Source organism: Paralichthys olivaceus, chromosome 8, assembly GCF_024713975.1.
Source record: "Paralichthys olivaceus isolate ysfri-2021 chromosome 8, ASM2471397v2, whole genome shotgun sequence".
NCBI classification, from domain to species: Eukaryota; Metazoa; Chordata; class Actinopteri; order Pleuronectiformes; family Paralichthyidae; genus Paralichthys; species Paralichthys olivaceus.
In genome coordinates, this window is record NC_091100.1 from 7,579,444 (window position 1) to 7,605,641 (window position 26,198).

The 26,198-nt window shown below is 41.5% G+C and overlaps 1 protein-coding gene and 1 long non-coding RNA gene across 4 annotated transcripts in view; one reads left to right on the forward strand and one right to left on the reverse strand.

Moving 5' to 3' along the window:
* znf827 (zinc finger protein 827) overlaps positions 1-26,198 on the forward strand; it is a 65,479-nt gene that overhangs the window by 32,237 nt on the left and 7,044 nt on the right. For all 3 annotated transcript variants that reach the window (XM_069530015.1, XM_020101296.2, XM_020101298.2), the window contains exons 6-13: positions 10,053-10,295; positions 14,168-14,222; positions 14,363-14,463; positions 19,056-19,193; positions 20,660-20,831; positions 21,863-22,029; positions 25,048-25,257; positions 25,943-26,120. In XM_069530015.1, the coding sequence (XP_069386116.1) occupies positions 10,053-10,295; positions 14,168-14,222; positions 14,363-14,463; positions 19,056-19,193; positions 20,660-20,831; positions 21,863-22,029; positions 25,048-25,257; positions 25,943-26,120 (1,264 nt within the window). The remainder of the gene's footprint in view (positions 1-10,052; positions 10,296-14,167; positions 14,223-14,362; positions 14,464-19,055; positions 19,194-20,659; positions 20,832-21,862; positions 22,030-25,047; positions 25,258-25,942; positions 26,121-26,198) is intronic.
* LOC138411131 (uncharacterized) lies at positions 6-26,063 on the reverse strand. The gene is made up of 4 exons (XR_011243786.1): positions 25,923-26,063; positions 25,026-25,248; positions 21,826-21,979; positions 6-2,038 (listed from the first exon to the last, which is right to left on the reverse strand). It is a non-coding gene; the product is annotated as an uncharacterized lncRNA (long non-coding RNA).

Consider the following 26,198-nt stretch of genomic DNA (forward strand, 5'->3'; position numbering starts at 1 on the left):
TTATCTGTGGATTCATGAAATATTTCTGCTATAAAGGGGAAATACAAATTAGCCTTGTAGGTCAGGACGTATGTCTGCATAATTCTTTCATTAATTTAAATCAAAACAAAACAAATCATTGGTCTTGAAATTGTTTGTGTCTATATTTTCTTAGATCTTGTAAAACCATGTGCAAACATACTTGAATGTGTAAAAACTGTCAACATATACAGACATTTCTTGTAAAGAGTAGGCCATGCATGCCCTGTTATTTGAAAGTTGTTGGTTGGCTGTTATGAGTTTCAGATAGGCCAGTACTAGCTCAGGAGGTTAGCTGTAGACCAAAGGTTATGTCACAGAAAGGGTTCTGTTGTTTTCTACCATGGTACACCTAACCAAGCTAAAATTGGGGGCTTCTCAAAGGTGAGCAAAGTGTACCTGTGTAGGAAAAAACAAATATGGTGGAATAGATTTTCACTCTGCTCCCTCTGTTCTAGATAGTGGCTGCAAAGACTTTGTATATCCTGTGATGATATTCGGGTCACTTGTATTGACCCTTCATTTTCTGTCTACCCTTCTCTGCATCAAGTTATTTCAACTTTAGAGAAACAAGGTTTTTCCTTTGTCATTGTTTTCTCTTCTTGAGTTCCTCTACAAAACATGATGGACACCCGGCAGATAAAATACTGTATCCGCTTGGTTTATGAGCTCATCCCTCATTTTTCCTCCATGATGATTTTTGACTCACACCATGTCTCAACCTGTTTGTGTCGGACCACTCTGACATCATCCTGTGCATCATGATTTAGTTTTGTGCTGCTCCTGGATTGAGCTCAGCAAGAATGTTGGTAAAAGTCCCCAGGCTCTGACTCCAGCTTCATATTTAATTTTGTAGCACATTGGGCATGCATTATGTAGATGGTAACTATTGCTTTACAAAATTACAAATCACTTTGTGTCATTGCTAAATAAAGTTTAAAGCTGCAGTTTATTTTAGCCTACAATCAAAACCACTATTGAATGCCAAGTGTAGTTCAAGTGTGTAATGGTCAAACTGGTGTTTGTCCACTGTGGGCTGCTGAAGTGTATCTCTATCAAGATTCAATTTTCTGAAGTATGTATCGCTATGCACAAACATAGCTGGATTTTATGATATGCAGAAAAAAGTTGCTGGTATATCAATTAATAGAAATACATTCATGCTGTACACTTTTTTTTATGAATGATCAAATATTTTTAATATTTTGGATTGTGCAGCCATAGATTTTACAATACGACACTATGCATCTGCCCTATTAAAACCACAACGCAAGAAAGAGTCTGCTGGTGGCGCAGGGGGGCGTTGCTCTCTCCGCAGCTCCTCATCCTGTGCCTGTGTGCGTGCGTGCGTGCGTGCGTGTGTGTGTGTGCGTGCGTGCGTGCTTGCGCTTCACAGACACCTCACACACCGTTTGCCATTGTTCTCTCTGGGTCGACTGGTGTTCAGAGTGACTCATGCTAGCTGTGAGCGCTGTGGTACTACACGTGTGCTGCTCCACTGCCTGCCCCCAGGTCACGTTTCCCTGTGTGTGTGCATGTGCTTTTGTGTGTGTGTCTCTGAGGAAGACAAAAATAACATGATTGCTACTTTAGAACAACACAAAAAAGCAAGACATTGGCCTCTGCAGAAAAGAGGAATTGAGAATGATATGGGCAGTGGATAATTCCTCTGCTGTACTACCTCTACCTATTTTCTTTGTTTCATCACTGTTATACTTCAGTCTTATACTTTTTTTTGCGCCATTTCCAATCCGTGCACTGACATTACCCCGCCAGTTCATTTGGTCCTCAAGCAGCATGGCCAGCATTTATCCCCTCCCATCACTTACACTAACTCTGCAAGGTTGACCTAGGTTAGGGAAAGATGCTGCAGCGTTCATCCATCCGCTGGCTCCCTCTGCCCCCTCACACAGTCCTTGGAGCGCAGTGCCGTCAATTGCCATGGCAACAACGGGGGCGGTAGATGGAGAGGGCTGTCTGGAGTGACAGCCTTGACAAGAGTCTGGACCCTCAAATGACCCTGGGGGGAAGGGAAGGAGAAAAAGATGGTGAGGAGGAAAGGAGGGAAAGCCACGGAAAGGTCAGGGCCGCTACAGTCACGTGTGATTACGGTCATGAGGTTCAAGGGCATCTTCACTGTAACCTCACTCCGTCTCTTGTTAAAGGTCAGACCCAGAATACAATAACCCAGGAAGGATGCTTAAATAGGGAAATCATACAGGAGTGCAGCCCATGCATTTTCTTTGTTAAAAACATCACTCTGCTGTGTATTTCGTCATTCTTGCTTGTCAGTACAGCAAATGGACACAACTTAATTAAATTTCTGCTGCTCATCCTTCCCCGGCCATGGCATTGGACAGTCGGAGCAAGTCGGGGTTGTCATCATTACTGCCCATTGTGCTGTAACATGAGTTGCATCATCCCTTTAACTAGGTCACTTCTTCTTCTTTGCGTCCCCCTCTCTCTCCTCTCTTCCTTATCAAACATTGGTTGGTCGTGTAGAGTCGCCTTGCTAACGCTACCTCCCCCACATCTGTTTAAAACCAGGCTGCTGGTGTCTGGGGGCTAATTACGCCAGGCTAAATAGTCCCTGGCGCCAGCGGCTAACGTGTCCTAGCAGATGGGCACTGGTGTTGCAGGGCAAGGGGAACATGGCGTCACAGGAAGGGAGGGGGAGGGGAGGTACAGGGCCCTAGGTGGTGCCCTGGCAGACTGGCATCGTGTGGGTAACAGCCGCGCCACCCACTCACCATCCAACCACCCTCACTATAGGTGTGAAATCACACTTCTTATTCGCTTAACTCGTTCCTCATTTCTAAGGGAACAGGCCTTCCATCTCTGAGGACATTTTACAGGCCCTCTCTCCTGTGCAGCGCTCATTGTAGCTAATGAAAGTTGCATTAAACAATTCTGACCCACTGAGGAGCAGAAATAACCATCTGACAGCTACAAATGTTTAGCTTATGATGGTCTTTTTCTTGATATCACAGAAAACAACAACCTACTTACACAGAAGCAGAGCATTTCTAACTATCATTCAAATGTAGGTTCAATATTAGCTTATGCTTTATCAATGGTATGGGTTATCATCTCTAGTTAAAGTGGTTCTTTATTATTTTATTAACATATTATGTATGGTTTTAATATAACTGTTTTGTTTTTATCTCTGAGGCAAAGCAAAATGTGATAATATTTTCTCTTCCAACTAAAGCATTCATCGTTGTAATTCTGGTGAAATACTTCACATTGCTATAAAACCACATTCATTAAAACACAACAGATAAAGTGACAGGATGTACAGCACACTATGCTGCAGCTGGATTTTTTCGTTTTGCATTAGCAGCCTGTTCAGCCATGCAAGATTTCCTCAAGATAACCACAATGAATCATGGTTCACGGTTCTGAGCTTTGCTAGCTACAGGTAGATTATACACTTTACCCCTACTGCCTTCAGGATTCAGTCAACAGAAGTGCAAGGATTCCCTTAAGTTCAAAACCAGTTACATTTTCACTTCCCTATTGAATGGGAAAGTGGTTTCAGACTTTTAGAAAACTGTATTCCTACAAAACCTTTTTATTCCAATGATGGTTCATTAAAAGCAACATTTTTCAACTAATTTCAAACAACAGCTGCCTGCCTTCCAATAGTTTTTGCTTACATATTGTGTCTCTACTACTCCTGCTTTTGTACTATAACAGTAAGCTAAGTTGAAGGTATGGAAAATATGTTTGGTGGTGGATGTGGTTGTTTTCTACAGTATCTGTTATATTAATCATTCTTTTAAAATGATCTGTGTCGTTTTCTTCAAACTTCCATAAGATAGTATTACAAAAAACTAAATAAAGCACTGAAATAATAGTTATAAATATATAAAGCCTTTTCCCTTTACATTTGTATCAGTGATGTTCAATGATCATATTACATTCACTTAAAAGGATTCACTGTTTATCCAGAATGGTTTATCACTGCATACTGTCCAAGCTGTTCATCATTCTAATTCACAACACTGGTATTACTGTACAGTCTTACTTTATGTTAAGCTCTACACAGCTCTGACAGTGTCCTCACCGTGCCCCCTCAGTGTGGCCGCTCGCTGACCTCTCTTACTCCCACCCTCCCTACCTCCATATTCTGTCTCACTGGCTCTTCATCACAGCCTATAGTTCTATTTACAGAAATGCAGAATTGATTCCTTTATCGCCCTCTCACTATATGTGTTTGTTTCCTGGGTGCCTTTTTTAAATATGAGGAATGGTTGACAGAATCACTTGCTGTCTTTTGTCCCCGACCTTATATGATAAAGTTTTAGTAGCCTTGGATCTGCCCTGGCTTGTGCCAAATGTTTTTGTTTAGGGCTGCTTTATAAGGGCCATATCTGGCTCCTTATGGGCTGTTTATCAAGCGCGTCACTCTGAAGTCGGATGTAGCTGCAGTTTGCAACCGTTGGAAGGCTGAACTACTGAGAGTGAGCTGGTCGAGGATCAATTGTAGCAGCAGCTGTCTGTGAAGTCTGCAGGCAAGGCTGCTGTGGCTCCCACATGACATGCAGTCTCCACACTGCAGCCTTTGAAGCGCCTGAACTCTTCACCCCTGTCTGAGCAGGTCGACTAGAGAGCAGGAGAATAGAGAGATCGAGAGAGAGAGAGAGAGACGGGATGGGGGCTGGGACAGAGAATAACAGAGCAGGGAGAAGGGTAGACTAGGATAACGGGAGGGAGGAGAGGTGGAGAGGTTGTCATTTAGGCTCTATCCATTCCTCATCCTTCTGTCCTCCTCCAGCTCATCACTCCCATCCCGCTTTCTTCTTTCCTCTCTTACCCTCGGGTGTTCTTTTTCTGGCACTGTTTGACAATTTTTTCCTCCACTCTTTACCCTTCCTCTTTGCCTCTCCCTCCATCAGCCTCCCTCACTACCTGTCTGTCTTTTTGCTCCTGTGCGGTCGATGCCTTAAACCAGAGCATTATATTGACGTAGCATGCATTAAATCACTAATGGTATGTGGCTTTTTGTTTGTGGTATAGTTACAAATCTTTTCCTTCCTACTGTATATTCTCAGTGAAACACGCTGTCACATCTGCACAGATTCAAGTAGACACCTGAGGTCATGAAGTTGACCACTAAAAAAGGAACATTGCACAAAACCCAGTCACTTTCGTTTTGACTCAGAACTTGAGTAGTGTTGTGTCTGAAGTTATGTGTAGTGCATTTAGAATAACTCTGGATCAAGCTCAGATTCATAAATATAGTAAAAGTGTACAACATGGTGGCCATTACATACCTAATGGAGCTCAAAGGACCTTTGGTTGGGAACTATTTACCGTATTCCGTTTAGGGTCAAATTTGGTCAAACGATTTAACCCACTTAATCCAAACAGATATGTTATATTACTGATGCTCATGCTGGGCTACAGAAATGGAATCTACAAGCATTTGTTTAAGCAGAGACGTGAAGCTTAAGCAATAAAGCAAAACCCCACTGAAGCCAAAAGTTCACCGTTTATTTACCACAAGAGCGACGTCGACAGCCAGTAGAACAAAGATGTGTGCATGTGTATTTAATCATCACACCTGCTCTTAAATTAACAGAAGGTTGAAGCAATTCACTGCTGAAACATTTGGGAAAATAAGGAATAAGGCCCAGAGGAGTTTTACATGCAAAGTTTGAAAGATTTGATTTAAATAGAACAATACACCCCAGATGGTCAAAGGAGACTATTGTGGGTGTTGAAATTGTAAGTGACATTGGTAAGATAAGTATAAGTTCTGCTAGTTACATTGGAAAATGTTTTTCCTATTCTCAGTCAAGAGGACAGGCAGCCGAACTCTGCGGAAGACTTGCAATTTGCTGCAAGATTAATATTCTACTAAATCTAGGCAACATTGTTAAAAGGTAAAATAAAATATATAACTATCATAATAAACCTTCAATCCCATTTTTCATTTTTGAGTGATACTATAGCCTTAATCTAAAAACATGCATAACTTCATAGACTGCAGTTTAACCTCTTCACTTTAATGAGAATCTTTGTTGGAGGAATTGGAGCAAGACTGACACTAAAGAAACACTGTGATATTTATTGAGAAAGGGCACTGGCTCTTTTGTACACACACAGACACACGTTCCTCCTGACCTGATTCAGTGGCCTAATGGCAGCTGGTGCACCGTTGAAGAGGCTTCTGCACCAGAGGAAATGACAATGAATGCTGCACAGACCAGTGACTGTATATATAAATAGATGACGCATTTATACCTCCCCCTAATGTTCAAAAGTTGAGCAAAACAAACTGTGGTTGCAGCCAGGACAAGAACATGTTTAAGTAAACCTAATTATTATTTAAAAGATTGCAATGTGATTTGTTATGCTGAAAGTAAATTTATTTATAGTTCCCCTTACAATCATGAGCTAGATCTCATGGGCTTTGAGCAACTTAACCAAGTAGATTTGTTGCCTTAAACTGAAAGAACAATAAGTGCGTAAATTGATGAGCTCCATTCTTACAATGCGAGTTATTACCTAGCATGTTCTCAGGTCCTGTGTTCTCACTCTCCAACATATCCCAGATGCAGGCGCTACTATTTTGCTTTAGTGATGTAATTTGGAGACAGAATCTGCACAACAGTTATCAAGAGGTGCGTTTGGGCTATCAAGGTCCTGTCAATACTTCTGCCCATCCAATCGTGTGTCAGTCTCAACTGTCGTCTCACTTGGTTTTTACAGCATCAAATAACTAATTAAAATCAAACCTAAAATGACAGAAAATCAATTTTGGGAAACATTTATTTGGCAGAAACTTTAACTATGTCCTTTCCACAAAGATGGAGGGGGTAGCCATGCCCCAGGGGGATGTTTTGGCTTCACTTTTGTGGAGCTTTTATGTCATCCATCTATATATACAATCATTGACGTATACACACACACACACACACACACACACTCTTTCACATACAGACACACAGGCTGGATTCAGAAAGACTGGGGCTGTGTTTATGCCTTCAGAACATAAGGTCATGACCTCGTACAAAAAGCCATATCTAGTATCAGTGTGCGAGTGAGGCCATGCTTTCATTTTTTATTTTGTGACAACTAGTAGACTTTTGATCTGGCCCTCTGCGATGTGACACTTTTAATATGGAGTCGTGTGTTTACGATTAAATACTTTCTCTCTGCCTCATGTGATCTCACCCTAATGGCTCTTTGGGACGCAAGCATCTATCCCAGCACTGCAAGCTCAAAGTACATATTAATAAAGTACTTCTTATTCTGATATAGTGTCCTCTGTAGTAAGTGCATGTGTTTTTTGCGGGTGGCAGTGTTTTTGCAGCTCAGCAGTCCACTCATCCTCTGTCTTCAGAGTGGTGATCCAGTGATCGAAGCTTGCGTGTCCCTTGGTTGACCCTTACAGTGCGGTGCCCCCTACCCCTCCGCCCTCCTCCTTCTCTCCTCCGCCCCTCCATCAGCCTCTTCTAGGTTACTCTTGGCCAACTCTGGCCACCTGATTAAGGGATTAGTGGGGCTGATGGTTGTCAGTGTCCCCACATGCTGGCTCCTACCAACAGACCAGCCACCTGCACCTAGGGGAGGAGGATGGGGGGAGTTTACTCTTTAATGCATCCACATAAATAGTATAGCACACTCATGCTGAAGTAGATACTCTTGCTTGTTCACATGTGCACACAATGTACTTTAAGTTCTGTCTCAGTGTTTCACACTAGCCTTCTTCGGCAAAGGAGTGGAGAATGCGAGGGGAGGGGCGGCAGGGTTAGCGCAGGGTTAGCGCAGGGTTACTGTCTTGTATCTCCCTCCCTCCCTTGCTTCTCCAGCTCTTCCAACCTCCCCCCTGTCCCTCCTACTGCCCCCGATGCCCTGCCAAATTCATATATCCCATAATCGTGCTGAGTCGCCATGTCAGCAGCACTGTATCAACTGCACTGCTTTGTCTTGCCCCCGCTTGTCACCACAGAGACACTACCTCCTGCCATCACTCCAGTCAAAGATCAGCTACCTTGGATATAGAGATGCTAAAGGATGTCCCAACCAAGGTTTTTCTCTTCACCAATCTGATTTATTTATTTTTCCTACATCACACCGCTGCACAGTGCCCACTTACCCTAGCCCTCTTTTTAATTTTCTTAATTTAGCCATTAGAGACCATTAGAGAACCAATACCTGACAGCTCAGTCGTTCTCTGCATTAAGAAAATGTAGCCTGCGTCACAGTTTTCCTTTTAATACTTTCCAGTATTTTTTCATTTTGGCCCTTAGTCTTGTGTATGATTTTCATATAAAGAGGAAAGTGTTTGATTCTGGAGATCCGCTCGGGACATTCCTTACCGATGCAATCTCCCTCTCAACTATTTTTAGCCTGCTCACCTTTTGAACTTTCATGTGAAGTAAGTCAACAGATGCTTTCAAGCCTTTTCAGACCGTTATTTATATTTGCTGAGAAACCCTACCTGGAATCGAACGCTGCACTAAACATCCAGTTATCATAAACATAGATCAATGGCTGCTTAGTTAACATGTAAAGTGTTGTTTATCATCATTTCTGTTTGCTTAAGTGACCTACATGAGCTGCTGGAGCCTTTCCCATGCGACTGTGTGACCTCCCAGTGCCCTCTTGCCCTAATAATCACACAGCGAGATGCAAACCGGCTCAGCTCGGCTTTAGAGGCACTCTCATGCGTTGGCTGTAATTTGGATTTCCCTTTTTTAGATTTAATTCCACGTCTTTAAACGTGTACACTAGGTGCCTAATTTGCTTTAACATTTGACTGATAGTTGTTTTGATTATTTGACCAGATCAATAGAGAATATTGATTAGATACACCAGTAGAAAAGAAAGATGATTTATTTACTCCCTCAATCTACTGAACTTCTGTATATCCCGAATGAGAAATCCAGATCAAGGATGTAAGGATGGAATTTCGAGTTCAGTATCAAACGTCATCCTTTTACTTGCCAGGGCCCGTCTCCAGTGATGGAAAGCGACACAGATTCCCCCTCTTGTTTTCTTGTACTGAAGTTACCATGCTACCCAACTAGCCCCTGCCAGCTTCATCTCGTAATACCACTTTGTGATAGAGTCAGACATGAGAGGATGAAGAAGTAGTGGTGCCAGGAGGGTGTATTTTAACCTCTTGTCTTAACCCTAACACAACGGAGACGTAAGCTCTTGGCAAGTGACCATTATTACCACCACTACTTGCTCCCGACTACGTTAAGAAAATAAAAACAGGAGTCAACACTAGTGTTGCTTCATTTAGCTGGGGTATGCCTCCGATGAAGTTTGATCCTGAACCACCGTGAATGCTAACATTCACTATGTAGCAATAGCAAAAACGTATGTACAGCATCTTTAAAGCCATTTGAGGCAAATATGTAATCGAGACTTTGGTCTGTATGAATAAAACTTGACTTGCTCAGGATCTGCACACCTGGTCTGCAGTTTCTGAGAAAAACATAAAATTAAGTCTGCACTTGTTTTGCAGGCACAGTGCACTTCAAACTGTCTACATGAGATGCTGAGATTAGATGAACCATAAGTTTAAATTTAATATAATTAGCATGAGTGCCTGTATTTCATTCAGTGGAATAAAAATAAATTTTGAAATAAATCAATAACATTTTTAACACATATTTTAATGTTTTGGGATCATCCTATGCTGTCTGGTGCTTTTCAGGTTGTGTGCTGTATTTTAGGTGGAAATACTGCAGTTTGAAGTTGGAGAAAATTTGAATTAAAAATGTATTCATTTTACCTTTTTAATTTTTTTGTTCCTCCACAGAGGAGAAAATAAAGTGCAATGTTAAACTGGTAAAACAGACGGTTGAGTGTAAATTAGTCTATTTTAGTATCCATATAAATTACAGTGCACACAAGCTCAAGTTGAAATAGTGATCAAAAACCTTTCACTATGGTATTCATCACAGGGCTGTGCATGTGAAATGTTCACACAAACCTCTCATCTGTGTATTGGTTGAATTTCTGATCAGAGTCTAACCAGCGATTTCTTCTTCAATCACATTCTGCAGAGAACAACAAAGATGCCCAGTACCAGAAGGTGAAAGTAAAGGTGGAGCCCATGGAGGTGGACCCGCCCCCAGCAGAACTCACCCCACCGGCCTCTCACCTGCTGGCCTTCAGCACTTTAGGGGCGAGTGAGAAGAGTGAGCCAATGAGTAACCTCCCTGAGACGTTGGCCCGTCCCCAGAAAGATCTCTTCTCCCAGGACATATCGGTCAAAATGGCCTCCGAACTACTGTTCAAATTGTCAGGTATGTCCCTACAAGAAGCATATCACTATCAGGCACATACTGTTCTCTGAGCACACAGACACACACACACATCCATGCACAGCATCATGTCATCTTTTCCCCTGCAGCACCGTAGTATAAACCTTGGACAGTTTGTGATGCTTGACTATAAAACCTACATGTTTCCATTTCCGTCCTTTGGTGGCTCTGTAGTAAAGCCAAGGATATATGACATGTAATGACATCCTGCTTTTTACCTGTATGGCCCTGAAAGTGATACTGAGGAAGCAGACAGCTGTTTGTATTGCTAGATTAAGACAGAGCTTTGAGGAGCATCCATCGGGCCCCCAGAGAAAAAGCCCAGATATGTGTTTGTGTGTGTGAACAAGTGTGTGCAGGGTCCTGGGTTGTGACCCCAGCTCTATCCAGCCTCTGATTGCTTTGCTTAAATGCAATATAGAGAAACAAGCTCATGTAAAATGTCTTTTTCCTCCTCTTGCTCTTGTACATATTCACAGATTCACACATTGACAATCTTTCTTTCCCACACACTCTTACACACTCGCACAAGGCCCCTTGGGGAGTGGTGTCTGCACAAATGCCCCCACTCCCCTCCCTCTCCTCCTTTCTCTCATTCTCTCTCTCTCTCTCTCTCTCTCCCTTGACTCGTTTTCAGACATGCCGGCTCAAGCACACTTGGCTGCACACGCTCTCCCCCTGCACTTCCCCTCCTTCCTCCCTTTACATTTCTCCCGTGCGGCATCTCCATGGCAACGTGGAAAGAGACCTCTGTCCTTGGCGAGCAGTGTGACGGAGTGGGGTGTTCGGGGGGATGGCTTGGTGGGTTGTAGCGAGGGGGCAGAGGATAAGAAAGGTAGAGAGGGCACTGGGGTTACACAATATGCCCACCCAGGGAGGCCAGGGCATCGCCAGCCTGGCAACAGCAAAAACTGCCCCCTTAGAACTGGTCCTGAATGTGGGGGGGGGGACACAGTGGGCTGCTGTCACACAATGAGCAATCAATATGAATTACCCAGAGCAGTAGGACCTCAGAGACACATCAGTGGCAAGGTCGCACTGAACACTGAGATGGTTGCAGCTTTGAAATTCACTTCATTACATCGCCTTGAAACTCACACATAGCATCATTCTCTGGCATTTTGTTTAGTGCTCTTTATATCTGAATACTGAAATCCAATGGGCTGCACTAACATTAGCTGGCCAACTATTAGTAGTAGTGGCTGATTTTACAGTTTTTACTTGACCAGCCACGTAGAAACCTCTTAAAATCATTTTTATTGAAGACTCAACCACTGTGAGAAACCAGAAATGGACGATATGTAACAGTCTGCTGTTTTTGATGAGCCTCTGGCACAAAGAGATGGACTTCTCCCTTTCCATTTACATATGTGTCATTACAGGCGGATGCAACACAAACTCCCTTTCCACACTTGCTTTGTGCCTTAATGGATTATACGGCCTCAGCTTATTGTGTGGCTGTTACCCTAAAACAGGTGTGATCTCAGGTGCCAGGAAGACAGGTGTGAACACTGCCTGTATCGTAAACCTCAAAAATATCAAAGATTTTTAGGAAACACAAGCAATCGACACTTTTGACTCGTTTTATATGAGTGTGTTTTCCAGTGTGCCATGAAGAGTTTGTATGCATGTTAATTCCAAAGGCCTCAGCAAGGGGAGACCTTCTCTCCCACAGAAACACTATTCCTGACCATAAACGCCTTGTTAGCATTTTATTTCAAGTCACCAAATAACATACAGATGTCCACATACTTGCTTGTTTGGTTTGAAATGGTACGACAGAACCGACACCATTGTTACTGTGGCTACAGCAGTGTTTACAGCTGATAAGGACGCCTCTGGGTGAAGGGGGTTGGGGTTTCCGACACTCACTCTAAGCGGTTGACCAATCACAAAAGAGTGGGCCAAATGACCAATCAGAGCAAACTCAGCTTCTTGGCAGCAGTCCAAGATTTAAAATGGAACGTTTCAGACAGTAGGTAAAAAAAAGAGGCACTGGAGCAGTGTGCAATATGAGACGAATAATGTGTATTTTGAACATCATAGCATGTAAACCTATTCTAGTAGACCCCCAAATTAAAATTATGAACCAGTAAATGGCCAAAATATGGGCACTTTAATGTTTATTTTCTTGATTTACTGTAGCATTTTATGGTGGAGGCACCCCAGCTAACCTGAAATAAAGGGCGCCTCCACTAATGTTGGGAGAAATTATAACATTTTTATGAAATGTTGTTAAGCACCAGGACGCATGTGATTCACTTCAGCGAGTGACTGATTGATCACAGTATAATGTTCGCTTTAATGTGATTAATCTGAGCAGCAATGTCTGGAAAACACAAAACCCTGCACATTTTGAACAAGTAAGAGAAGGTAGCAATAAACAGCCCAGACGGTTACAATCAGGTGCTGATGTGTAAGAAAAACTCTGAGATGAGACGCCAGGAAGTCAGTTTAATAATCACAATGCGTGGACACGTGGTTTTTATTTATTCCTCTTAAAGGTCGGGTTGTTTCTGAAACACTTTTATTTGTCTAAATCCTCTTGACTTCCTGATGTCCATTAATAAATCAAGTCATCTAAAAATAGGAGAAAAATCATTTTATTTGGACCGACTGAAAAGATTTGCTTCCATACCTGTCCGTCACTAAAAGACCTGCCTGCCTGAACTCCCCCTGCTCATGCTCTAACTGCGTATGAACAGAGTCTTCAACCGGGTAGACGTACACTGCGAGACGATAGCCAGAAGTTAGCGAGCAAGTCACGGAAAAGTGTTTTGTTAATGTGAAATAAGGGCTGTTGGAAGGGGGTAGGATGTATCAGTTGTATATTTTCAGAGTGTAGCCTGCTCTTTCTATCTTTTCCAGGATTACCGACACTAGCTTTAAAGTAGTGACATGAAATATTTAATTAGACACATTTTGTTGTGACTAATGTCTTCCAACAAATTTAGTGTGAAGTTCAAAATCTTTGTGAAGAAATGCGCATTGATTGCTGGTCTGCTAGGTACACCTATACAATACAATCTGACCAAGTAAAATACTTTTCCAAGTTTATAAACCTCATCATATATGCTGATAGAGTTCTGCAGCATCTTTAGACACCACAGTCAGTGGTCATGCTGTGTCAGATCAGGTGTTTCTAATAGTTTTGTTTCCCCACTGACTTTCAAGAGCGTCACCAGACACAGACACACGTGTGCCATCTGGGGAGTCTAATGCAGGTCTTAAAAATGTTTTCGTATTTGTATTTCGTAAGTGTTGTTGGGCGAACTTTTCAGCCCACAGGTCGGCAGACCCACTGGAGAGACTCCCACCACTCCAGATGGCCAGCGCACCCCTGCTGGTGTAGCAAACCTGTGTCTTACTGGCTGAGCTAACTTAAAGAGATGCAGCAATCAGCCACATACATTGTCTTGGTATTTGTCTCAGATATTGTCCTACATGAAAATTGCTGACTGACTATGAACTTCAATTGGCAGCTGCTCATGTCATGATAACTGTTCTCTCACAGCACATTTTTGACTTATTATATATTCAACATGACCATTTATTCTTGAGTTTGGAAATATTCGTTTGACAAAAGAAATAAAGCTCCATTTCTTAGCTCTTTCTGCCATCAACATCTTACAGTCTTTAGCAGCGAACTGAAGCTTCTCAGATGGTTGAGTCGTTATCATGCGACTTGATAAATCATGACAACTACATAATGACTTCATACCCCAACGTATGTGGTCATATATTGGGGGATGTACAAACTGGTGGTACGGGCTGGGTTTGAAAAACAAGACAATGATTATTTGGTAATAAATACATTTTATTGTATTTCTTAAGTGATTTTTTTCTTTTTTCAGAAAAAGTCAGCAAAGCCAACAACCACAAAGATAGTAACATGGTGGGAATAAACAGGTGAGTCAATTAAACTGCATGTGTACATCTGAAATTGCTCTCTATCTTAATTTTGTATTGTCACTTTTATAATCAGTAATTTTTTTAGTTTTCGAATATACTACTGTATGTGTTAATCTTATAACTTCTCTGTGTTTCAGTCCATTCTTGGATGAGTGCTTCAGACAATCACCCTTTAACTTGTGCTCCAAGAGCTCTTCTCCCGCAGAGGCCAGCTCCTCGACCAGGGCAGTATTCCATGGTAAGACTCATATAAAACACATGTGTAAAAAAACACACACGCAGAGTTGGGAAACAGGGTAGTAGCAGGGGTACATAAACAAATCTACAAGGCAAACGATGGAGGGGCCTTATTTCGCTCATATCGTGTCTTTCAGAGCTGCACTGAATAGTTGATAAATAGATTAGCTGGTCTACAGAAAATGTATTAATAACTGTCTTGATAAATGATTAAAAGCTAACCAAATATGTAATTAAACATTTAATTTGAATGAGAAAATGTAGCTTTTATTCTTTGATACACTGTGCATACATTGAAGCAGGTTTATCTTTATAGTAAAAAAACAATATTCTAGGTTCTTATAATATGCAATTAGGAAAAGAAAAGTTTTTTTTCTTACTGTAGCTTTGAGAAACAACTGATTATAATGAAGTGATGCTCATTATACACATACACACAAGTGCATGCTTGAACAGACCCTTCCTACACAACACGCTAACTCTCACCCACTCACACAGAAGCTTTGCAGCTGGGCGATCTACACATAAAGACATCAATGTATACAGCCACAACTAACCAACCACAACTTTACACGGTCTCACCCTCATCTCTGGTAAACCTTCCCCCCATCCGTTTCATATTAAGAGCTCCACCCGGCCTATCTGCACTCTCACGCATTTCCCCAACCTGAAGGCCTCTGCCCAGGGCATCCCCTGTCTCTCCCTCCTCCCCCCTTCGCTGCCATTCCAGAACTTCCTCCATGTTCCTTTGGCAGTGAGAGAACCGGAGGTTAATTAGCTTGTGCCAGCTTTGCCTGTCCCTCTGCCAGTTAATGAAAATCTGATTGGCTTCTGGGTGTCAAGAGTGTCCTGAAAGTTAATTCGCCCAGCCCACCTCCTTTTTCCCGTGTGTGTTTAAGCTTCAGACCAAGCCTCTGCTCCTTTTTCTTTCACTGTTGTACAGTTTTATTCTTGTCTTTCCCACACATGCGTCTATCCACACCAGCTCTTTTCCTCAGTGTGTCTCTGTTGTCTTGTTTTACCTTTTCCATGTCTCAAAACATGGTAAACAGCATTTCTAGTTGCAGCAGACTTAATTAAACAGGTTTTATGTGCATTGGTCCACATCAGTTAACAAGATATAACAGACACAATTGCTTTCACATGTAAAATCATTTATTGAAAATGAATTATAATTTTCTAGACTAGATACCCTGCAGATGTGTTGATTTCTGTATATTTAAATCCAATCCCCTGTATGGAAAGTAGTTTTTATAATAATAGTGCAACTGGTAATGATCTCCTGCACTGTCTGAAAATCAGTAATCTGTTCTTCATTATGGCTAGTGGAGCATTAGCCCAACAACTACTATGTTGGGCTAATATTGAAAAGTGTGAGCATTTCCATTTAAGTGAGAGAGACAGAAAAAGCAAGTAGAAGTTTGTGATGAGAGGAGTTTTACCATCTTCTCCCTCTAGCCCAGGGTTTATTTCAATTCTTCATTTCTTGTTTGTGTCCCTCTCTCTCCAGCTCTAATAACACTAATTAAACCATTACCCACTTCGAGGCCCACACCACACCCTAATTGGCTTAATCATCAGTGTGTTTGCCAGGTCGTGGCCTCGAGTCCCTGCCGTTTGGCTTCTTGTCACCTTTTGCGACCAAGCCATCCCCCAGTCTCTCATATGTGAATCAGGGCAAGTTAATTCTTTTATGGCTTATTCTGAGAATCCAAGCCGCGTAAGGTCTCGGGTTCTTAGAATAAGCTGTGCACAGACAATGATTATGGAAAAAACACAGTGTGAATGGCCGGTCATAGTCGGATACTAGGCCACTGTCACAGCAAGAGGCAGATGCCTGCTAATGCAGGAGGTCAGGAAGTTCACGACCCTCAGGTTGACCGAGGTCGCAGGAACTCAAGTTTGTTGACACGTCTCATGTTGTGACACCTTTGCCACTTGCATGGAGCGACAAACATACACACTGCCTCTGCTGATTACTTATTTAGTTTACAGACATGTGCTGATGTACTCTGGCCTATTTGCATGCCTTTACCATCACGCAAACACACACACATATGCCCTCACTAACCCCTGTTACAGTGGTACGTCACAGCTCTGCCGCAGACAGGACTCACATGACTGATAAATACGAATGATAAATATGAATGGTAAATACTTGAGCTGCAACTGTTGCTTATTTCCGGTATTAATTAATTTGCTGATTGATATTTTTTCTTTATTAATTGATTTGTTTCAACATAAAACATCAGAAAACAATACAAAGATACTCAGTTTACTATGATATATAACAGAATCAAGAAATTGAGAGAAGCTTCAGTCAGTGAATGTTTAAGATTTTTGCTTGGAAATTAAAGGATGTAATAAAACAACAAACGAAATAGTCTGCGAATTATTTTTTCTCGACTGATTAAGCAACAAATTATTTCAGCTGAGTTAAAACTGATCTACCACAGCTGCCTCCACTCATTTAAGATTTCTCTGGTCCATTTCTTGTATCTTGGAAACTAAAGTTCCAACAAAAACACTATGAAAATACCATGTAATTATTAGTCTTTCAAATAGAGTTTAAACTTGCTGAATCTCCTGAATGTTAAGTTCTTAAAAAATATTATTTTGTCTGAGTCAATGTCTGAGTTTGGGTTTTGTATTGAGCTCTCAACTGTACTTTAGTGGCTCCCGTTCGTATACTCTCTCCGTACTCTCTGACATGAGTCTCGCTTAGGTGAGAAGAGAAGTTAGTGGTGTATTGTGAAGAATAATTTGAAAGAATAACATTTTTTCCATCTTCAGATGATACAGTTTGTCATACAGCACAGCTCTACCTCGCCTAAATGATAGATACCTAATGTTTAGGTAGTGCACATGCATCTAGTAAAACATATACTTTATATTGTTCATTATATAGTAGCCACTTTTCTTCAACAAAAAATAAGTCATATGTTTTTGTATTTTGTGCTTCAATCAAATTTAATGTGCTGAATTTTCCTTTGACTGTGCCAAAAATATTAAGATTATTCAGCAGCTGAGTTTTTTTCCTCATTTTTGAAGAATGAAAATAAAACTACGTAGCTGAGGTTTTTTCCTGTTTTTTAATGCCTTGCATCTACAAACGTTTTGGCCAGAGTCTGTGTAGCGTTTTCTCTGAACAAATTATACAATAAGTGAAAATCCTGCCTCCATCTGAACAAGTTGTACAGCACAATGATAGTTGTAAAAACAATTTCTTGTGAATTACTCTACGTTGCATTCACATCCTGGGGATTAATTGAAAGCAGAAACTTTGATTCTTCAGAGTCTATCAAAGTATTAGAAAATACTCTCACTCGCAGTCTTTCTTTGACTATAGGATGGTGAAGGAAAAGGAGGTGTTAGACAATAAAGAGAGCTACAGCGGTGCACATATGCTGCAGGCTTTAGAGCAGGGGTGGAGAACCTCTGGCCTCTGGGCCACAAACGGCCCACAGGACAATTCATAAATACAAAAACAGCAACTCAGATGTACAACAACTTTCTCATGACAGAAATGATTATTTTCTCTGCCATGAAAGAAAATAGTGTAAGACAAACGGGTCCGTCGGCTGGCTCTTACATTTCATCACAGACGAGCTTTATGGCGACAGTGAAGAAAAGTCTATGCAGAATGTCGCGTTTTTCAAGAGAAATAAACAAATATTATCTTGTAGTTGAAGTAAAAAGCCAGTTTGCTAAGTACGTGGGAGCCACTCACAGTGATGACACAAGTCTGGAGCTTCATTGCATCTGGAAACAGCTGAACTTCTGTGCCCAACAAACAGATGACATTCTGACAGAGATAGTGTACATGCACACCAATATTCCAATATTAACATCATTATGTCCTTATGTAAACATGAATATATCATATAGTTCCATTTTTGCAACAACTACTTGATGACAGGTGCCCTGGTCCATGGCGTCATTTAAAAGGATACATAGTACAGTTCTATTAATAGTCTCGTCTGAAACCAGAGACCTGATCTGTACATTTATAATACTGTTGAATTACTCTTTTAATATTCCTTTAGGAAACATGAATGAAGAAAACAAGAATTAAAGATTGTATCACCTGAGCTGTTTAACTGATGATTAATCTCATTAAAGATGGATGAAATGAGGGTGTTCCTGTGGCCCAGTGGTTAATACAGAGACCATATACTGTAATCACAGTTGGTTCAGACCTTTGTTACCTTAATTCTCTTCCTCTGTTCTATTTCTCTGTCTACTCTTTAACAATACCTTTTTAAAATCTATAGAACTACTATAAATTTAACCAATAATGTCCGTCAGTATGCGATACCATAACCCAGCAGTGTGCTACAGTTTACACATCAATACGTATTGAACTTGGGTTACTTTATTTTATAGCAGCTTGACTTCACAGCCTTCCTTCCACCTGCAGATGCTTTTATGGCTGACTGTGTCAGCAGTGACTGATGAGTATGTATTTTGTGTGTGTGTGTGTGTGTGTGTGTGTGTGTGTGTGTGTGTGTGTGTGTGTGTGTGTGTGTGTGTGTGTGTGTGTGTGTGTGTGTGTGTGTGTGTGTGTGTGTGTGTGTGTGTGTGTTTTTCCAGATTCAGAAAAGGATGATGGTGAGCCAGGGAACGGGATCGCCCAGTGGAGACTAAATGAACAGCTCTTTCCCTGTCCGGTCTGTGGCAAGGTGTTTGGTCGACAGCAGACTCTTTCTAGACATCTGTCTCTACACACAGGTAAACAAACACACACACCACCATTAGCTTGTATGCACACCACTGCCGTGCACTGGCTTAACATTTGTTAGGGCATAGACACTGTGTCTGAGCTTGCTTGTGCTGGCCATGATAAGTAAATAAGGTTGACTAGACTAGATTACCCTAACTTTAAAGAGATTACCGCCATGATTAGCCTCTCTGGGAAAACTGCCCTTCTAATTACCCTGATAGAAGGATGTCTCACAGAGTATCACACACAAACATAACTTCTAACACAGCTACAATTGGTTCCCTCTCAGACATGGGAGACTTCCTCAGGATGAAGCTGTACACTCTCCAGAGTCCTGATTATTACACCGTGTTTTCAAACTTATGTTGTCTTTGGTCCCAATTGATCCATTCTACCCCATAAGTGTCTTCTGTAATCCCTCTCTTGGTCCTTATTAGGAAAAAAAATAATGAATACAATTTTATCTGAGGCAAATTAATGATGAATTAGAAATGAATGCAGCCTAGTTGGGGATAAGTAGACCAAATCACTAAGTGCAAATGGACACTCGTGTTTAAAATGCCCCCACACAATTGGACATGCTCTCACATTTTGCGTGCACACACCACACAATACACACACGCACCATCTGAGCGTGTTGGCTGTGAACAGCTTGGCCACACCACAGAGAGCAGAAGCAGGGGCATATGTCAGTGTGATGGTCTTTTTGGTTTCCCCGGCGACATAAAGGTTGCCTGGCTCCATGTCCTTGGGGCAAATGGGGGGGGTGTGTGTGTGTGTGTGTGTGTGTGTGTGTGTGTGTGTGGATGGGAAATTAAGAAGATGTTTTATTATGTTGATTGGTTTTAGGATAAAAATTGAAGCTTGTGTTTTTGCATTTAATTTTTTTCAGTTTAATGGTAACGATGTTTAAAGCTGTTCAAAATGTGCCTGTTGGTGCGTGGCATCTTTACACAGCCGCCACTTCCTAGTTGATTTTTAAGTCAATATAATGAGCGCTAGATAGACAGAGAGAGATTTATACATTTATAGTCGGACTAGTCACCATTTTATTAGTCAAAATCTACCTTTTGGTACAAATGGCACAAAGCACATTTTGTGATGCTAACCCATCATCAAAGTGATTATGTGACATCCGTGAATTAGGGATTCGAAGGATAGACAGAAAGACAGCAAGTCAGAAAGAGATTTCTGAATTTATTTGTAGGATATTGCTCCAAAATCAGGTGAAATTATGTTCAAACACGTCTCAAATTATTACTGTCTTGTGACTCAGAAAAGTTGATTTTGTCTTCCTCTTCTCGGGATCAGAGTTACATCTGGGGTCAGGGGAGGGTGAGGCAGGGTTAGGCCTTAAGTAATTAGGTTTAAGCTTGCTTTAAAGGCTTGGTGGCTGAGGGCAACTTAATGAAATATCATCTGAGGTAATGTTTACACTAACCCGGGGTTCTGTGTGTGTTGTGTTGTGTTGCAGAAGAGAGGAAGTACAAGTGTCACCTGTGTCCTTACGCAGCCAAGTGCAGGGCTAACCTCAATCAGCACCTGACCATCCACTCTGTCAAGCTGGTCAACACGGACGCTGAGCAGATCGTCAGTGCTGTTACAGCCGACTCTGCTGAGCGCAAGAACTGCCCCTACTACTACAGGTAGTGAGAACCGAACAAAACACCGCTGTGACCTCTACACTGTCTCAAACCAGGAGTTGAGATGAGAATGGGATCTGATCACAGCATTTTGGATCAATCTGTATCTGCAGTTTGATAAAATCCTGATAGTTTGATTAAATCCTGATATATTTCTTCATTTAATTTTTCCACAACTGCTCTGTGTTATTTGTCTGTTTTCTATTATTGTGAGTCAGTTATTTGGCCAAAGAAGAATTCATGAACATTCTGGGAAATGTGCTTATATCGCCCAGAGTTGAATCTATATCACACTCATTATCTGTTTGTTCCATTTGAATCTACAGTCAGGAGACAGTTGGCTTATTTAGCATACCTATTAAAAGTTAGAGAAACATTTAGCTGGGCTCAGTTGAAAGGTTAAAAATGTGAAAACAAATCTGCCACTAACTGCAGCTATACATCTCACTGATTAAACATTATATCTTGTGAAAATGTAAGACTGGGTGATATACAACACCTAATTGGTTTTATTATCTACCTCAGATTTGTAAAATGTTTTGTAAAGTGCATCACTCAGGAGCAAAAATCAGTCTTTAAACTTAAAATAAATAATAATTTGACATTTAGTATGGTAATACATTTTTAGATTTTGATTAAGTCTTTGGCATATCACCCAGCTCTACTGGAAACTTCACAGTGAAGTTTCCTTAGTGACTCTAAGATGTTTTTGTTGATTAATTTTGAATTTGGACCACTCCCAGTAAAACTAACATTTCAGTTTTTATGCTAAGCTAACTGCTTCTTGGCCGTAGCTTCATACACTATATATACTGTTCTGTGAAGAGAGTAGTCCCAGGCTTCTCATCTACTTCTTGACAAGAATGTAAATGTATTTTGCTGTATTATTTCAGTTAACTTTATCAATTTATAAGATGTAAATCAGCTATAAACCATTTAATAATTAATGCAAACATAATGTCACACTAATCTGACTGCCCCCCCATCTCATTCTCACCATCTTCCTTCCTTTTTCCTCTCTGTTTTCTGTCCAGCTGCCATGTGTGTGGTTTCCAGACGGAGCTGAACGCCCAGTTTGTCAGCCACATGTCGCTCCATGTGGACAAGGAGCAGTGGATGTTCTCACTCTGCTGCAGCATCTGCGACTACGTCTGCATGGAAGAGAATGACATGAAGAACCACATTAGTACTGGACATGCAGGTACACATTTTTAAATATGGATTGGCAGCCCACTGGTTCTGAGTGACAATAATCAATCAATCCTCTCGATGTGTCATGAAAGGAAGATCCAAACTAACATTATCAATTAAGTTAATCAATGAGCTGTTTAGTCTGTAGAGCAACAGAAGAATGCCAGCCTATATTTCCTCCAGTTCAAGGGGATATCTTCCTTATTACATATCACAAAGAAAGGTATCATCACTATCATCATCATCACTGCTGAGAAGCTGGCACTAGAACATGGTAGGATTTATAATAACCTTAAATCACAAACTGATTATCAAAAAGTTGACTAATCAGTTAATCCACTTCTCATTTTATCTGTAGTATAATGTTGCAGGGTTCTCAAACAAATCCTTGATTCAAACCCCAGAAAAATGATTTACTGTTAAATTACTCTCTCATGATGGAGTAGGTGGTAGCTCACACATTGTGGCTCTTGTTCGCCGCTCAGAATAGAAATACATTGCATTATTAGGACAGTGACACATTTTTCTATTGTTTTAGCTCCGCACTCATCATCATGTAAATTTAAACACTGACACAGGTTAAAAAGCTGTTTTTCAGCTTTAGGGGTTTATTGCACTGCAGTTTTTATGATGATTTTACAGACTGAGAATTTTGTCATTTGAGGGGCACAAAGACTTTTGAGGGAAATTAAATGATTTGGAGATTAATTTACTTCACAATCATCAAAATTAAATCTACTTTCTCCTACTTAACATACATACATACTAAAACATACATATACTGTACATAAATATCCGTAAAATATTTCATTTCAGATGTTGAACCGCTGTTAGGTAGACAGTAGTGAAGTGAAGCTCAAACATGCAACTGTGATTATTTTCTATATTAATTGTTAAGTCATTCTGGTCTTTAAAATGACATAAAATAGTGAACAATGTCCATCACTGATTTTTAGCCTAAGTTCACATATTTTATCCATCTATATGTGCCTGTGCATTATATGCTATGGTTGTTTTTTTACAACCAACCATCAAACTACGAAGAAATTCAGACAAAGAAGACAAATTAAAAAATGTGTGTTTGGGGGATGGACATTATAGCTAATGATGCTAATAATTATTATCTGTATCATTTCTATTGAGTTTTCTGCCAGTCACTAAAGAGACTTAAGTTTCAGATTCAGTTTACAGCTGGAGAAAAGAAGTAAAGACTAAAACTGTTTCACTGTTCAAATACTTGATATGAAAGTATATCAGCAAGGACCCTGTGAAGTGAAGACATAACCATGTAAGAGTAATTTACACTTGATAAACACACAGTTCAGTAGCAGTTCAGAGGACACAGGGAAAGGCGCACAGTAGAATTGGGTTTCACAAACAAGCCTCCTCCTCCACTCGACCTTCTCTGGACTTTTAAAGCTGCCGGTCTGAACCTCTGGTGGTCGATATGAGCGTTTTTGTCTAAACAGCTTTGTCTGGTTTATTGCTGACGTTTTGTTCTTTTGCTGGTCCTCACTGTATGTGTGCGCATGTTTGCTTCTTCTGTGGATGTGTGGGTGGGTGGGATTGTCCGGCCCAGACAGCTGAGGGGTCTTTCAGAGGCCACAGTGGCCTTGTTTATCTGAGAAGGTTGGCCCTTATCGTGCCTGAGGGGGAGAAAAATCAATAGGCCTTGGGTCCTTTGGAGACAATCTGGGTTTACGATGCCACTGTGGCCATCTTTTAAGTCTCTCAGCCAGGCTTGGCATTTATCTCAGTCTCACACAAGATGGACGTCACCTTAATTTTTTTACAGACATGCATTGTATTTTCTGCATGTGATGATTGTGATTTTGGTTTGTTAAAGTCCAGCCCTGTTTGTTAAAGAGTCTAACCTTAAGAGGGTCAGGTGGACACAGCACCACTTAGAGGTAACCCTGACAGACTGTAAAAGCCTGGTTATCTGGTCAAATGCGTGGACACGCCCAGGCAAGAGATGGCAGAGCTCAGCAGGTGTTACAGTTCAAGCGGACCCCCTGTGAAGTGCAGACTCTGCACAGGGAAAGAGGGCTGGTTGGGTGCCCTTCTCAGTGGGGGGAGAAGGTGGTGAATTATGTGACAGTATTCCTTAATATCTGCCCCTGAATTCTCTGGAAGATGAGACTGTTGCTTCTTCATTTTCATTCCTATACTGTGAATGCTGCCATGCTGTCAGGTAAAAGAGAAAATGGAATATTTTTTTGTTAAGGTATATTTCAAGGTCGAGGCCCACTGGCTCAGAGCAGCTTCTTCTATTTCCGGCTTTTGCTTACATTCTGTGGCATTAACCTTTTAGATATAGTAAGAAAAGGCAAGTAGATGCTAAATACTGCAGCAGTGGAGATAAAAGCTTCCTCGAGATGGTTCAATACTGTATTCAGGCTGCAGCTAAGACTGTGCTGTGAATGACCCTGGTATATTTAGATTTGATTGAAGCCAGTTAATCATGTCTTCTACTGCTGAACTACTCCTCGTATCACAAATCATGAGCATAGCGTGTATGCATTCCTGTATTCTTTAGACTCAGCCGTATGTGTATTAAAAAGATAGGTCAACCATTTCAGGATCCGTGCAGCCTTTTCTCCCTCCTTTCACTCCCTCCTGAGTGAATGCCCTTTGTTGAGCTGTGCCCCGAGATGCTCCCGCCATCTTAGCTCCTTCGGCCATGACCCGCACTTCTCACCCCTCTTGCTCGCCCCCTCCCCGTCTAATTCCCTCTCTTCCCAGTGAATTGCAGACTTAGAGAAGGGGGATCAATAAAAGCACACTGCATCTTGATTGGACTGGCAGCGGGGCCTCAGACAGAGCACATGACTGTCGAGGCTGCCTGCTTCTATTCTGTTTGTGTGAATGTCAATGTGTGATGCACATAATGATGAGGATCTTGAAACAGATTTCTGCAGGTGTTTTTAAAATGTCTCTCTTCTAGGTTTTTCTAAAGATATGGAACTGATTCAGTTTTCCCATAACATTGTGTTTCAATTCTACCTTTCTGTCCTTTTGTCTCCAGGTCTAAATTCAAGAAGTCCCCTCAGTGAGACCAAAAGCACCTCCTCGTCCCTCTCGGCCCTCAGCGATTCACTTAACAGTTCGGAGGGCGGAGACCTCGCCCACGGTAACGAAGAACTCAAGAGTCTGCTTGCCCCGCCCTCCTCCACCGGCAGCCAGTCCAGCTCTGGAAGCCACTCGGGATCAGGAACCGAGGACAAGTCTGACAAAGGCAAGAAACCATTTTTCATTTTCTAATTTTAAAGCTCCAGAAAACTTTCTCAAACTGGCTAATAATAGAAAGATGTGGGGTCAAGAAAACATAAAAGATCACTCACTACAATTTGAGTTATTATCTCATTATCTGGACTTTGCTTTTTACATAAGAACAATGCAGCAGGAGATTGTCTGGGTCAGACTCATTCACAACAACAGGAAAACCTCTTGAACATTTAGGTGAGGGGACATTTACAGGACATTGACATCAACCCTTATCACCAAAAGCTCTCGAATCTTGTCTCTTTAAGTTGACATCTTTGTTTGTCTTCTACATTTATGACACCTGTTTTTCATTCTGACATATACAGTTTTGCATCTGTCACTTGTTAGACGCGTCATCAATGCCTTCAATCAGATATTCTGCGAAGTTTTTATCAGGGGGCTGGCAGAATAAACTGTGGATAATGTCCGGAGCAACTCAGACTCACATACTGACTCCAGAAAATTTCGGAAAAGCAATGTCTGAAAGCAGCTTTAGAAAATTGTGTCAGGGGTCAGTGGGCCATGAAGACTACAAATGTATAGTAACAATCAGTCTTGCTGAGTCGTAAGTTGAAACAGACTCTGCTTAACAAAATCAAAAACCCTGAATTACCCTCTCTGACTGTCTTAACTCACCCTCTTGACGCTCTCTCCAGGCTTTGAGTGCGTCTTCTGCAACTTTGTGTGCAAGACGCGCAGCATGTACGAGCGGCACCTCCAGATCCACCTCATCACGCGGATGTTCGAGTGCGACGTCTGCCACAAGTTCCTCAAGACGCCCGAGCAGCTGCTGGAGCACAAGAAGTGCCACACCGTCCCCTCCGGAGGGCTCAAGTAAGGAAAGCAAGTACAGACAGAGGTTCCTAACTCCGCCCATCCCTCCCCCCCTCCCTCACCCTTCACCCGTTCAAC